Raw genomic sequence first — 13,377 nt, 5'->3', positions numbered from 1 at the left:
TTAAAAATTGCAAAGCTTCTGAAGCGTGATCATCGAACAATCAAGCGTTTCATTCAAAATAGTCAACAGGGTCGCAAGAAGCGTGTGGAAAAACCAAGGCGCAAAATAACTGCCCATGAACTGAGAAAAGTCAAGCGTGCAGCTGCCAAGATGCCACTTGCCACCAGTTTGGCCATATTTCAGAGCTGCAACATCACTGGATTGCCCAAAAGCACAAGGTGTGCAATACTCAGAGACATGGCCAAGGTAAGAAAGGCTGAAAGACGACCACCACTGAACAAGACACACAAGCTGAAACGTCAAGACTGGGCCAAGAAATATCTCAAGACTGATTTTTCTAAGGTTTTATGGACTGATGAAATGAGAGTGAGTCTTGATGGGCCAGATGGATGGGCCCGTGGCTGGATTGGTAAAGGGCAGAGAGCTCCAGTCCGACTCAGACGACAGCAAGGTGGAGGTGGAGTACTGGTTTGGGCTGGTATCATCAAAGATGAGCTTGTGGGGCCTTTTCGGGTTGAGGATGGAGTCAAGCTCAACTCCCAGTCCTACTGCCAGTTTCTGGAAGATACCTTCTTCAAGCAGTGGTACAGGAAGAAGTCTGCATCCTTCAAGAAAAACATGATTTTCATGCAGGACAATGCTCCATCACACGCGTCCAAGTACTCCACAGCGTGGCTGTCAAGAAAGGGTATAAAAGAAGAAAAGCTAATGACATGGCCTCCTTGTTCACCTGATCTGAACCCCATTGAGAACCTGTGGTCCATCATCAAATGTGAGATTTACAAGGAGAGAAAACAGTACACCTCTCTGAACAGTGTCTGGGAGGCTGTGGTTGCTTCTGCACGCAATGTTGATGGTGAACAGATCAAAACACTGACAGAATCCATGGATGGCAGGCTTTTGAGTGTCCTTGCAAAGAAAGGTGGCTATATTGGTCACTGATTTGTTTTTGTTTTGTTTTTGAATGTCAGAAATGTATATTTGTGAATGTTGAGATGTTATATTGGTTTCACTGGTAAAAATAAATAATTGAAATGGGTATATATTTGTTTTTTGTTAAGTTGCCTAATAATTATGCACAGTAATAGTCACCTGCACACACAGATATCCCCCTAAAATAGCTAAAACTAAAAACAAACTAAAAACTACTTCCAAAAATATTCAGCTTTGATATTAATGAGTATTTTGGGTTCATTGAGAACATGGTTGTTGTTCAATAATACAATTAATCCTCAAAAATACAACTTGCCTAATAATTCTGCACTCCCTGTATGAACTGAATTCTCTCTTAAGTTCCGACGCAAGAGCCTTTACTCTATATTTATTTTATGTTAGTGGATAATTTGGTGTTTAACAAGAGGGTTGTTAACGTGGCTTAAAATATTACTTCTTAGAAATTTAAGGCACTCTACTATTCCTTTTAACAATTTTTTTCAATATATAATTAATTTAAACTGACATTTGCTTCTGACTCTGCCATACTATGCTGATTAATTGTAAGTTACAATAAACTCATTTTTAAGGAATAACCTACCAAGCAAATATATATTGAAATATGTGGTCAGACGTATTAGTTCTTAGCTCTGTTCCAAATCTCTGCAGATTTATTTGGGATAATAATTATTATCACTTTATTATCACAATAATAGCACTTACATTTTCTAACCCAAGAAGGACGAGTAGGGGGATTGTTGTCATCCCTCCCTGGATCCATTCATCTAGTGAAACAGTTCCATCATGGTCATAATCAATTTCTTCCATCATTTCACGGAGTATCTGTAGATGTAATAGAAAAAAAGCAAACATTTATCAATTATTTTACACTTCTAAGTGATTGTAAAACTGTAAAGTATTTACTTTCATCATTGTGGAGGAACTAAAAACTTGGACATATATTAGTAATAAGTAGTTTACAAGTAGTCAGATAACAAGTATGTCCTTCAATTTTATTTCTTAAGTTTTAAATTAAAAGGTGACACATAACGTATTTTAACAATATTAGCCCAATCAGACTCCATATCTTTTATTTCTCATTGAAACTTAGTGAAGTGGAATATGTTCTCAAACGTTCTATAACATTCTCCAATAAACTATCTCATTCTTGTTGTAAATGAACAATAGTTAATCCTGCTCAAGTTCCTGTCTCAGAAATTATACTTTCTTGTATTAGACAGAGTGAGAAACCAAATACAATAACGTTTCAACTTGCAAGCTCAAAACTGCCTTTTTTTTTGGTAAAAATAATATATTTGAACACATCTATATATTGCACACAATACTCCGTTATACCATATTCATAGACTAGTCTTACCAATGACAGAAATCAGATAATGCAAGATGTGTAAAATGGTAAAATAAAAATGAAATGGCAAACAAAAAATAACCACTCAGATAAACAAAGCGTAACAGGGGTCTAACTCCACTTACTGATGCGCAGTTCAAGCAATATCTACAGCCATTAATATAGGCAGGTGGTGTGGAAACTGCAGATAAATGATGACAGACAGACGTATTTCTAACACACACTTAACATTAGTCCTTAACATGCCAATAGATTAGATATTTTTTTTTGCAACAAAACCAGAAAGGGCACTTCCCCACCTGCCCCTGTGGACCAGCCTCCACTGATCAGCATATTTCAATGCATATCCACTTAAAAAGAGAGCAGTGAAATGTTAGCTCTCTTCTGTGCCCTGCTATATGTGGGATGAGGTCAGAGGATGGACTATTCAAATTATTTGCAACACATTTGGTGGTTAAGAAATTGTATTAGCTCTTTGGAGTTTGATACACATATACTACATAAAAACGGCACTCTAGGGACTCCTTGGTAAAGAACACAAATTATTATTTATTTATCAGTTGGACAGCACAAACTTTTGAAGAAGGTTTGAGCTATCACAATGAAACGTTGATTAAATAAATAGCAATTTGTGTTCTTTACCAAGAGGTCCCTAGAGTGCCGTTTTTATATAGTGTGGATTATCTGCTAAACGTTGTTTTGGACCAAATATTATTGAAGTCCACCAGTGCAATATTTTGTGCATATGGTGAATATATATATATTCAAAGTACAATGCTATTAATAAAATATAGCGCTTACAGGGCACAGCTCTGTGACATCCCATTCCAAATATTCAGCAACATGCATCATCTGTGTGATGATACTTTCAAGCTCCTGAAAAAGAATAAAATAAATAAAACATTTAAGCCAATCCAAACTAAATTTTGCAGAACTAATTTGCAAACCTTGATTTTTATACTTTACATGTTTCACTATGCGCAATTTGATGTGTTTTATTTTGTTTTGGAAAGCAATTAATCATTATTTGCTAATTAGAAAATAAAAATAAAAAAACTACGCCTAATGTATAAATTGTATTCAAATGAAACTTGGAAAAGACATGATCATTTACATGCTTTTATAATTTTGACTTTGCTATTAATGGTAATCATTATACTCAAATTCAACTTTTATTTCAACACATTTCAAATTACAGGGTCATATGTACAAATGAAAACCATTTCAATAATATGCAACAATATGCTACGTCACATATAATAGGAGTTGCATGCACTTTATTTTATATTCATTGAACTATTAATTGAACAAATATATTGAAATTAATTGTAATTACCGTGCTGTCCAAGTAGCCATTCCCATCTGTGTCGTATAGCCGAAACATAACTGTAACAACAATACACAGAATTTTCTGGTAAGTTAAAGTGCACTGTTTAATTAACTGCAATACACTTTTGTGTAGTCACATACTATTTTTACTACTGTTAAACTCACTATATTGGGAGTTGTGATATACAGACAGCTGAGTTGCTGACTGTTCGACAGATTTGACTATTTTTTTCCACTTGGTAATTTTTCCAACTTTTTCAGCCTATATCTTCAGTAGCCATTTTACCACATTTCACAGCTTATTGACCAAACCTCCAAAACAACTTACATTTCACTATTATACTCCTTTTCAGTGAATAATTTGAGTTTAAAAGACACTTCAGTCACGAAAACAACTTAGCTTAATGAAGCAGTTTTGGTGCATAAATTATATCCCTGCAGTCTCACTGCTTAATTATCTGTCATTTAGGAGTTAAATCACTTTGTTTTTGCAGACCTAGTCACACCTCCCTACACGTGACTTGCACAGCCTTTCTAAACACATCCTGTAAAGCGAGATCTAATGTTTACACTTCATTTATTGCACAGTCTGTTTAATTTAGAATTTATTATCTCCAGTACTGTTAATAGCTTGCCAGACCTTGCAAGAGCTTCCTGCGTTTGATTACAGTTAAAATTACAGTGCATTAGGTAAAAACTTTTAAGGTAAGTTAACATTTGATTGGAAATGATTTTTTTTAATGCAGGTTGTGGGAGTTACAGTCAGATGAGGTGTGGCTAGGGCTGCAATAACAGGTGAACAAAAGTGATTTAGCCCTAAATGGAAGAGAATTAAGCAGTGCAACTTTAAACATGGCACCATTGACAGTGCAGTTCCAAGAAGCCCACTCACAGTTGTATTTCCTCTAGTGGCTGTCTCACATGCCGCAAGATGGGGTTGCGTGATTCTCAATGTGAAAATCACAGTGAGAGCACGCAAGCGTCCATAGGAAAGCATTATGAATGCTTTCCTATGTGACTGGCTGAATGCGCGCTCAGCTCGTGCCGCGCGTGCGCATTCAGCCGACGGGGAGGAGAAGAGGAGGATCGGAGGAGGAGAGCTCCCCGCCCACCACTGGAAAAAGGTAAGTTTTAAACACTTTCCCCTTTCCAGAGCCGGGCGGGAGGGGGTCCCTGAGGGTGGGGGCACCCTCAGGGCACTCTAGTGCCAGGAAAACGAGTATGTTTTCCTGGCACTAGAGTGGTCCTTTAAGCACATACAAATAATTGTGAGTTCAGTTCTAAACATTTCCTTCTAATCTTCGTATATGTATGTTGTGTTATACACTGATAGACCACAAAAGTAAAACCATTGACAGGTGAAGTGAATAACGTTTTTATCATGTTAAAATGGCCCCTGTCAAGGGATGGGATATATTAGGCAGCAAATTAACAATCTGTTCTTGAATTCCTTGTGTTGGAAGCAAGAAAAATGAGAAAACAAAAATATCTGAGTGACTTTGGCATGGTCCAAATAGTGATGGCTAGACGACTGGGTCAGAATGTCTCCAAAATTCTTGTGGGATGTTCCCGGTATGCAGTGGCTTGTACCTACCAAAAGTAGTGCAAGGAAGGACAACCTGTTAACCAGTGTAACAGTCATGGGTGCCCAAGGCTTATTGATGCACGTGGTGGGTTAAAGCTAGCCTGTCTGGTCCAATTAAATTGAAGGGCTACAGTAGTTTAAATTGCTGGAAAACTGGAAAGGTGTCATGGAACACACAGTGCATCCCATTTTGTTGCATATGGGCCTGTGTAGCTCCAGACTGGTCAAAATGCCTATGATGACCCTTGATCATCACTGAAAGCACGTACTATGGAGCTACAGAAGAAGGTTGCCTGGTCTGATGAATCACGTTTTCTCTCAGATCAGGTATGTGTGTTTTCTTTATCTGGGAAAGCAAGGCTGCAGGATGCACTATGGGAAAAAGGTAAGCCGGCATAGGAAATGTCATGCTCTGGGCAATGTTCTGCTGCAAACCTCAGGTCCTGGTATTCACGTGAATGCTATTTTGGCATGTACCATCTATTTAGAGATTGTAGCATAGTGGTTGTGGTTCAATGAGTGTTCCTCTAACCTTACCTCGGACCCTAGATTTTATTTGAAACCTTATCTGAGCCCTGCCCTAGGCCTTACTCAAGTTCTATCCCAAGCCATAACCTGAGCTCTAAACCTAACTCCAGCAATGAACCTGATTCTAAACATAAACCTGATAATAACCTTAAACACTAATTCTAAATCTTCTCCTAATATTAACCCTACTCCCAGTCTAAATTTAGCACGTACACCCTATAGCCGTAATTCTAGCCCCTGGCTAACACTAACTCTATTAACCCTATCCTTAATTCTTAATTCTAATTCTACTCTAGCTCTATTCCTTTCCCACCACTAGCTCTAACACTAAGATTAGACATTACGCTAACTCTAATCCTAGTACTGTTCTAAATTCTAAACATAATTCCAAACCTTAACGTGATTCTAAACATTTTATGTGTGTCCTGTTAATGTTTGCATTGTTATTTACAAAAAAGAGGCATAGCATAAATGTATTCTGCTTTTGGGTACAAACATAAATAAAATCAAACAGAAGCAACTGAAATGTGAGATTCTGAAATATTTACTTGTCAGACATGGGCAATTTATGTCGCTTTAGCTGTGGATTGTTATAACTCCTACTATATCTATTCACCCTTTAGAGAACTTGGATTTACTAACTGCCAGGTACATATGGTTACTGTGAATAGACTAGACCTCTAATCACATGCATACGGCCACCCAGGTTCTTGAATTGTCACAAAATGCCTGTTCCACATTTGGAAACATGGCTGTCAAAAACAAATCCATTCTATGGGAAACTATAACTACATATCAGACTCTCCTAATTATTGTGCTAATCTGAACATTACTTTGATGATGAAAAGTCACTCGTTTAGATTTTTCATTATAATGCTTGAAAGATAATTGGTATGCATTTGTGCCTTTTGATTGCTTTTAGGAAAAAAAATGATTATAGAATTGTGGTAAATGATTTCAGACAAGTTATTTATTTATTTTGTTGAATAGACTGACACAAAGGGCCAATTATGACTCACTGGACTATGTATTTTAGGTAGAATAACGTCAATCGATCTACAGCTGCTTGCGTAAATATTTAATAATAAGCTACACAGAGAAGACATACGAACATTTTATAAAAACAATTCTATTATAAAGAAATGATGTGATTGCTTAAGACATCCAGCAGGGTGCACTTTTATTCAACGAAAGAAATCTGCGAAGTGTGTTTTATGTCTGCTAGAGGAAAAGTGATTTTATTAAACGGCTTTTAAATATTACAATGTACGCTCACTAAATAGTCAGCTCTGGAGTCAACACTCACAGTGCCCCAAATCTCCGAGGCCGAAAACAATCGCCTACTTTTTTTTAACCAACACTTTAGAAGATGTTTTTCATCTCCCCAAATCCATTGTTTAGTAAAAATGCTTAATCAAAAAAGTGCTTTTTTAATTTTTAAAATAACCCGTACTTAAGCAGTTAATAAAAGAGTGGTTTACCGGTAATGCTTTTTAAATTGAAAAGTACACTTTTCATCATACAATAATATTTTGTTTATTTCTGTTTTATATTATCTCACCTTTTCAAACAACATTCAGACAATTAAAAAAAATAACTAGAGTGAAGTACAATTTAATTTTCAATATTTATGAACATTTTAATGGCTGTCGATGAGCTACTAATGATGTCAAAGTGATCACAACTACACTATTCAAACACTTTCTGAGAGAACTTTTCCTGTTATCTAATCAGTGTAAAAGGACGCTCTACATCAGGGGTGCCCAAGAGGTAGATCCCGAGATGCTCTAGAACTACAACTTCCATGATACTTTGCATGCCTTTCAAATGGTTTTAGAATGACAAAGCATCATGGAAGCTGTATTTCTAAAACATCTGGGGATCAACCTTTTGGGCACCCCTGGTCTACATTAAACACCCCAGTTTCAGGGATGATAAATTTGCCAAAGAAATGCTAATGCCACATTGGTGGAACCTTGTACACTTTTAGACCATGATTTAATATAGTTGGATAAGCTTTAGAAATAATCTCATATTTTTGGATATACTTTTAAAAAGATTTTTTCAACATATTAAAATATCAAAAAGTATATCATATATAAAAATATATATACCTCGAGTATCTCTGGGGCGGGGATCCTGAGGGAAACGCAGCAGAGCTGTGGTCGACTCATACAGCACCTGCCAATACATCCATAGGGCGCAGAAACCAGAAACCTACACCCGGTAATGCACCAGAACAGAGGGACATCAGAGCTATGCTCCAGCGGCACACCTCAGCCAAGATGGCGGCCGCCGAATACCCACCTTCACCAGGGTCTCCCCACACTGCTGCTCCTGAAACATCCCAAATACAGAGCCCAGCGGAGGACACACAGCAACAGCCCACAGCATCAGCAGGTAGCACTGATCCTGCAACCAAACAGGACCTCCAAATCCTATACACCATGCTACAGGACATTCAAAGCCTACTCGCTGCTGACCTGCCCATCCTAAAATCCTCCATGCAACAACTCACAGGCAGACTGGAGGCAACTGAAGCAGATATTAAAGAGCTCCGCCAAGACACCTCCACCATGCAGGCATCTATACTCCAACTACAAGCAGCCCAACAGGCTCTTTCACTACAGGTGGCAGCGCAGGAGGACAGGTACCGCCGCAACCACGTAAAGATAAGGGGCATCCTGACCACCGTCCCTCAGGAGGAACTGCCACACTACGTGTGAAGGCTGCTAGCCACAGTGCTGCCACCCGCTACCGCCAAAAAAATAAACATCGCTGGGATATATCGCCTACCGACGCCCACCACAACCACTTCCACAACACCGGGCGACGTCATACTCCGCTGCGCACTACCTCAAGACAAGGGGCAAATAATGACAGCGGTAAGGAACAAGACCCCACTTACATTTGAAGACTCACAATTGTCCTTTTACCAGGACTTATCCAAAGCCACACTGCAGTGGCGAAAATCCCTGAACTCTGTCATCGCCCGACTGCGGGCAGCAGGAGTGTCCTACAGGTGGGGACCCCCACGATCCCTCCTTGTCTCACACAAGGGGACCATACAAAAGCTAACCACAGGGACTGATATCCCAGCGTTCCTCACAGCTCTGGACATGCAGGAGGCGACGGCAGCCCAGTGGACTCAAATCGCACCCACGGATGGGACCCATCCAATGTGGTACCATTTGTGCCAAGAACTGCAGCCGACGGTCCACCTGACACCTGACTGGCAGGGACACCACCAGCCCCAACCCAAACCCACTGGAGGGACTCACTGAACCAGCAGCCCTAGGCTGCAGAGTTGCAGAGTTGTAAAGTTTAACTGCTATGATTTTGTTCACTTGTTTTTACCGTATGTTTTTATATATTTTTGTTTATTACTGCAGAATCACCCACACGAGGGTACGATCTTTGACCTGGGTCACCTAGGAATAGAGAGACCAGGCTCACTATAACACAACCAGGTATTCATGAAGCAATGCCATCTATGGCCCTAGTCCGGTTCCATACAGCCAGACATACTCAGTCACCGAATCGTAAACACCCCCCCCCCCTCCCCGCTACCCCCTTGGTTAGGGGTAACACCTTCACCGAGAGGTTAACCATGCACGAAGGCAGTCATCCCCCCGCCCCCTAAAATGAGGAGGGCAGCACTCACACTACTGACATCCTAACGCAGAAACCGCTAGATCTAACTCAAGACCTGTACATGGTCCCAAGCTTGCACACACATAAAGCCAGGTCTACTAACAGTGGTTTTACTTATTAATATCTACTAAAGCATGTTCTACTGTTATATTAGTCATGCTCTTTCATAGCTGCCAGTCTATGTCATGATCTTTACTAATAATCGATTACATCTTGAATACATGTCTATCTGTATGTCTAGATTTCCTATCCACTGGCAAGCTGTAAACAGTTCATCGTTTCATTACCCAGATTGAATCTTTGAACCTTGCAATCATAGTCAGTGTGTAGCCTATGGCAGTATACTCTCTACTTTTTTCTCTCCTCAAGCACTGAATACTACCTATTGTTAATATTTTCTTTTCCTTTAAAAAAAAAACAAAAAAGTGCAGCAATCTCAACGTGTATAATATTATTTCTTATGACACTCTGTACTGCTCTCCATTGACATGTTTATGTGTACCTATAAACTTAACAATGCACTACCAAAATAAAGAATTTAAAAAAATATATCAAAAATACATTTAAAGGAAAAAAAAAAGGTGTGATAAGAGACTGGGGAATTCTCACTTAGGGTTCAAATATCTGCAAATTAAAAAGTGCATTGGCTAAATATATATATATATATATATATATATATATATATGTGTTTAGTAACATCTAATTATTACATTTCAATATTTTTCACAAAATTAAATAATTTTCAACATTTATGCAAATATATTATTACAATTGAAGCGCATTCCCAACATATTAAAGCGGCACTGTCATGCTGGACTTTCTCCTATTGATTCCTCTTCTCTTCCTCTCTCAGGATCTGTTCTTCATTTCTTCTTAACTGATCTAGTTTTCTTTAAAATATAAGAGACTACTTTTTCTTATGTATTTTTTCTTACGCTTGACCATGTTTGACCCATGTTGGAAATAATACTCTTTGCCTATACTGATCCAAGGCTCAAGCTACAGATGACAGGATGTTCAGTCTGTTTAAAATTGGCAAACTTGGAGCATGTGAGCTATTTGACAATGGAACAAAAGAGTGAAAAAAAGAGTAAAAAAACCAAACAAAATAAAAAAACTAATGAAACTAGACACTACCAGCAGGTGTCACCAAAGGGTTAGGTAAGTAATATCTAAATAGAGTCTAGATTTATACCATATGTAAAACTTAACTTTTAATGTTGTAATTTGAATAAAATAAGAGAGAGAAGCAATAGTTAAAATAGGGGTAAGCAGTTCTAATACTGTCTGTTGATATAAGCTGTGCCTGTAAAGCAACCGCTCTAGTGATACTAGAAGAGTGGGAAATTGTCTAAATCCCTTATTAGTTAAAGCCCCTCACTAGTCATATAACGTCTGGCCTACCCAGTAACAAATGTGCTCTAATACTCAACTGTTACTTTGGAAAGAGTTTAGTAACTTAGTATCCAACCTGAAAGTAGGTTTATGTGTGGGAGCCGAGCTCAAGTCTAACAGTGGGTTAGTAAGCATGGGACTAGGGACACCTAGTCGTCAATTGCCGCAATCTTACATTGACAGTATACCTAGACGTCCAGAACATAGGGATTTACAGTCCGCATCCATCCATCACTTTTTACTATTCTACAGTTGGGGTTCACAATTAGAATAGGCAGGTCTTTTGATTAAGGGGTGCCCTCGAAGGCACATTAGATCAATCTTCTTAGATAGGATCTCTACCCTGACTTCTGTTTTTTGCTAATTGCTACCTACATGCCTATGATATGCCAGCACTGGATTTAATATCCAGCTCCTGACCTAAAAGGAGCTTAGAATACATAGCTTGTATACCTTTATATATAGGGTCTCTAAGCTTTACGTTTATTTACTATCTGCCTGCACTATCATGCTTACTAACCCACTGTTAGACTTGAGCTCGGCTCCCATGCATAAGCCTACTTTCAGGTTGTAATTTTGTAACGGCTGGATACTAAGTTACTAAACTCTTTCCAAAGTAACAGTTGAGTATTATAGTACATTTGTTACTGGGTAGGCCAGACGTTATATGACTAGTGAGGGGCTTTAACTAATAAGGGATTTAGACAATTTCCCACTCGTCTAGTATCACTAGAGCGGTTGCTTTCCAGGCACAGCTTATATCAACAGACAGTATTAGAACTGGTTACCCCCTTTTTAACTATTGCTTCTCTCTATTATTTTATACAAATTACAACATTAAAAGTTAAGTTGTATATATGGTATAAATCTAGACTCTATTTAGATATTACTTACCTAACCCTTTGGTGACACCTGCTGGTAGTGTCTAGTTTTATTATTTGTTATTTTGTTTGTTTTTTCACTCTTTTTTTTCACTCTTTTGTTCCATTGTTAATATAATATTAGGGGTTACCCCCCACTTTCTCCCCATTACCACTGGAGTGTCTTTCACAAATACATTGCTCTACTTTAACTTTAGCTTTATGTCAGCTATTTGAAATAATATACTTTGTCTATATACAATGCTTAGTGAATATACCCCTAGACAACATTTTTGGAACATTGTGTAACAAGTGTTAGTCTTATATCCTGTATGTTTCTGCTGTTGGCCTTATTTCCTGTGTTTCTCCCTTTGATCATAACTGCATAGTAATATGTAATTTAGAACTGCTTAGGTAATATCTTTAATTCTAAGTGCGTAGTTATAGTGAAACTTAAGCTTTGTGCAAGGCCCAAACATGAAGATATACCTGGAAGCTTCCTATAGGTTAAGATGTTAAGATAAGATAGACGATTTTATTAGGATTGGATAATGCCTGTAAAGACCACCCCTGTTTCCTGCTGAATATAACCTGTTACACAGCCCATTAAACATCAGAAGTCACCTTGAACCTTACATTGTCTTGTCTCGTTCATTGGGGCTCCTCACCAGCTGGTTTGGGGACGAGGAGAAATACAGAGAGTTGCAAATTGATGCAAAAGACAAAAGGGGAAATTCCTGACAGAGACAATTCCTCACTTTTAACCTAAGAAGAAGCTAAAGATTGCTCCATTTCCTGTGGTCAAAGAAATGTTCCCACAATACTCACCTCTTCATCCATGATCTCGCACTGCTTCATTCGCCGTTCAAACGTCCTGCCATTTAGACAGGATGCCGGCGAAACTACTGAATTTCTTCCTAACAGAATGAATACAATTTGTCCATTCATTTAGGCCGAAATTCGTGCATACTGTTCAGTTTGAAATTTCATTAGAATGAATTAAATTCTGATACGATTGGTGCCCCATTATATACTTAGTACATAGCACCCTATTTCCCATGGTAATATTACTTATTAGTATTAGTAAATAAGGGAGTTTAACATCTCCCTTCTACCCCTACTCGATATGCTGTGAGTAGGGGCATGTCAGTGCTCTGATGGGAAAATCTTGAGCCTAACCTGATTGGTTACCTGCAAAGCTCAAGATCTAGCTATCAGAGCACCCTTACCAATCAGAGCGCTGTAAGTCAAATTGCGGGGCATAGAACGGCCTTATAAGCGGAACTCAGTCAGCATGGCGCCCTCGCTGGGTGAAGATGGATTATTTTTGGGGATCAGGATTTTTTTTTTCAGCGTGGTTTTAATTTGTGTGTGTTTTTTTATTTTATTTCATAAGTTCGACTGGAAATAAAGATTAAAATGAAGGTAAAATGGAGACATAGGAACATTTGGGGATGACTAGGGGGACAATTGAAAAATAGTTGAGTTGGGAGGGCCTTAGTAAGTTCAACTCCTAAAAGGATTTCAAAAATACTTAAAAACAATATAACCACTACTAGACTAATATGCCCTGCAAACATAAGAGCAAAAGGAACATTAAATACACCTCCCCTGGCTTAATGATGTGTGCAAATAACATTAACTCTTCCTGTCAATCAAATATACCAGTTAAACAACAATTAAGCAGTATTAATACAATGTAACATAAACAAATAGATAATATA

At 38.3% G+C, this 13,377-nt stretch overlaps 1 protein-coding gene across 3 annotated transcripts in view; it reads right to left on the bottom strand.

Annotated features, from left to right (window-relative positions):
• DGKB (diacylglycerol kinase beta) overlaps positions 1-13,377 on the bottom strand; it is a 567,171-nt gene that overhangs the window by 376,091 nt on the left and 177,703 nt on the right. For all 3 annotated transcript variants that reach the window (XM_063452403.1, XM_063452402.1, XM_063452404.1), the window contains exons 7-9: positions 3,639-3,688; positions 3,104-3,178; positions 1,657-1,776 (exon numbers count right to left, since the gene is read on the bottom strand). In XM_063452403.1, the coding sequence (XP_063308473.1) occupies positions 1,657-1,776; positions 3,104-3,178; positions 3,639-3,688 (245 nt within the window). The remainder of the gene's footprint in view (positions 1-1,656; positions 1,777-3,103; positions 3,179-3,638; positions 3,689-13,377) is intronic.

Source organism: Pelobates fuscus, chromosome 4 (assembly GCF_036172605.1).
Source record: "Pelobates fuscus isolate aPelFus1 chromosome 4, aPelFus1.pri, whole genome shotgun sequence".
NCBI classification, from domain to species: domain Eukaryota; kingdom Metazoa; phylum Chordata; class Amphibia; order Anura; family Pelobatidae; genus Pelobates; species Pelobates fuscus.
This window is presented reverse-complemented; position numbering and strand designations above follow the sequence as displayed.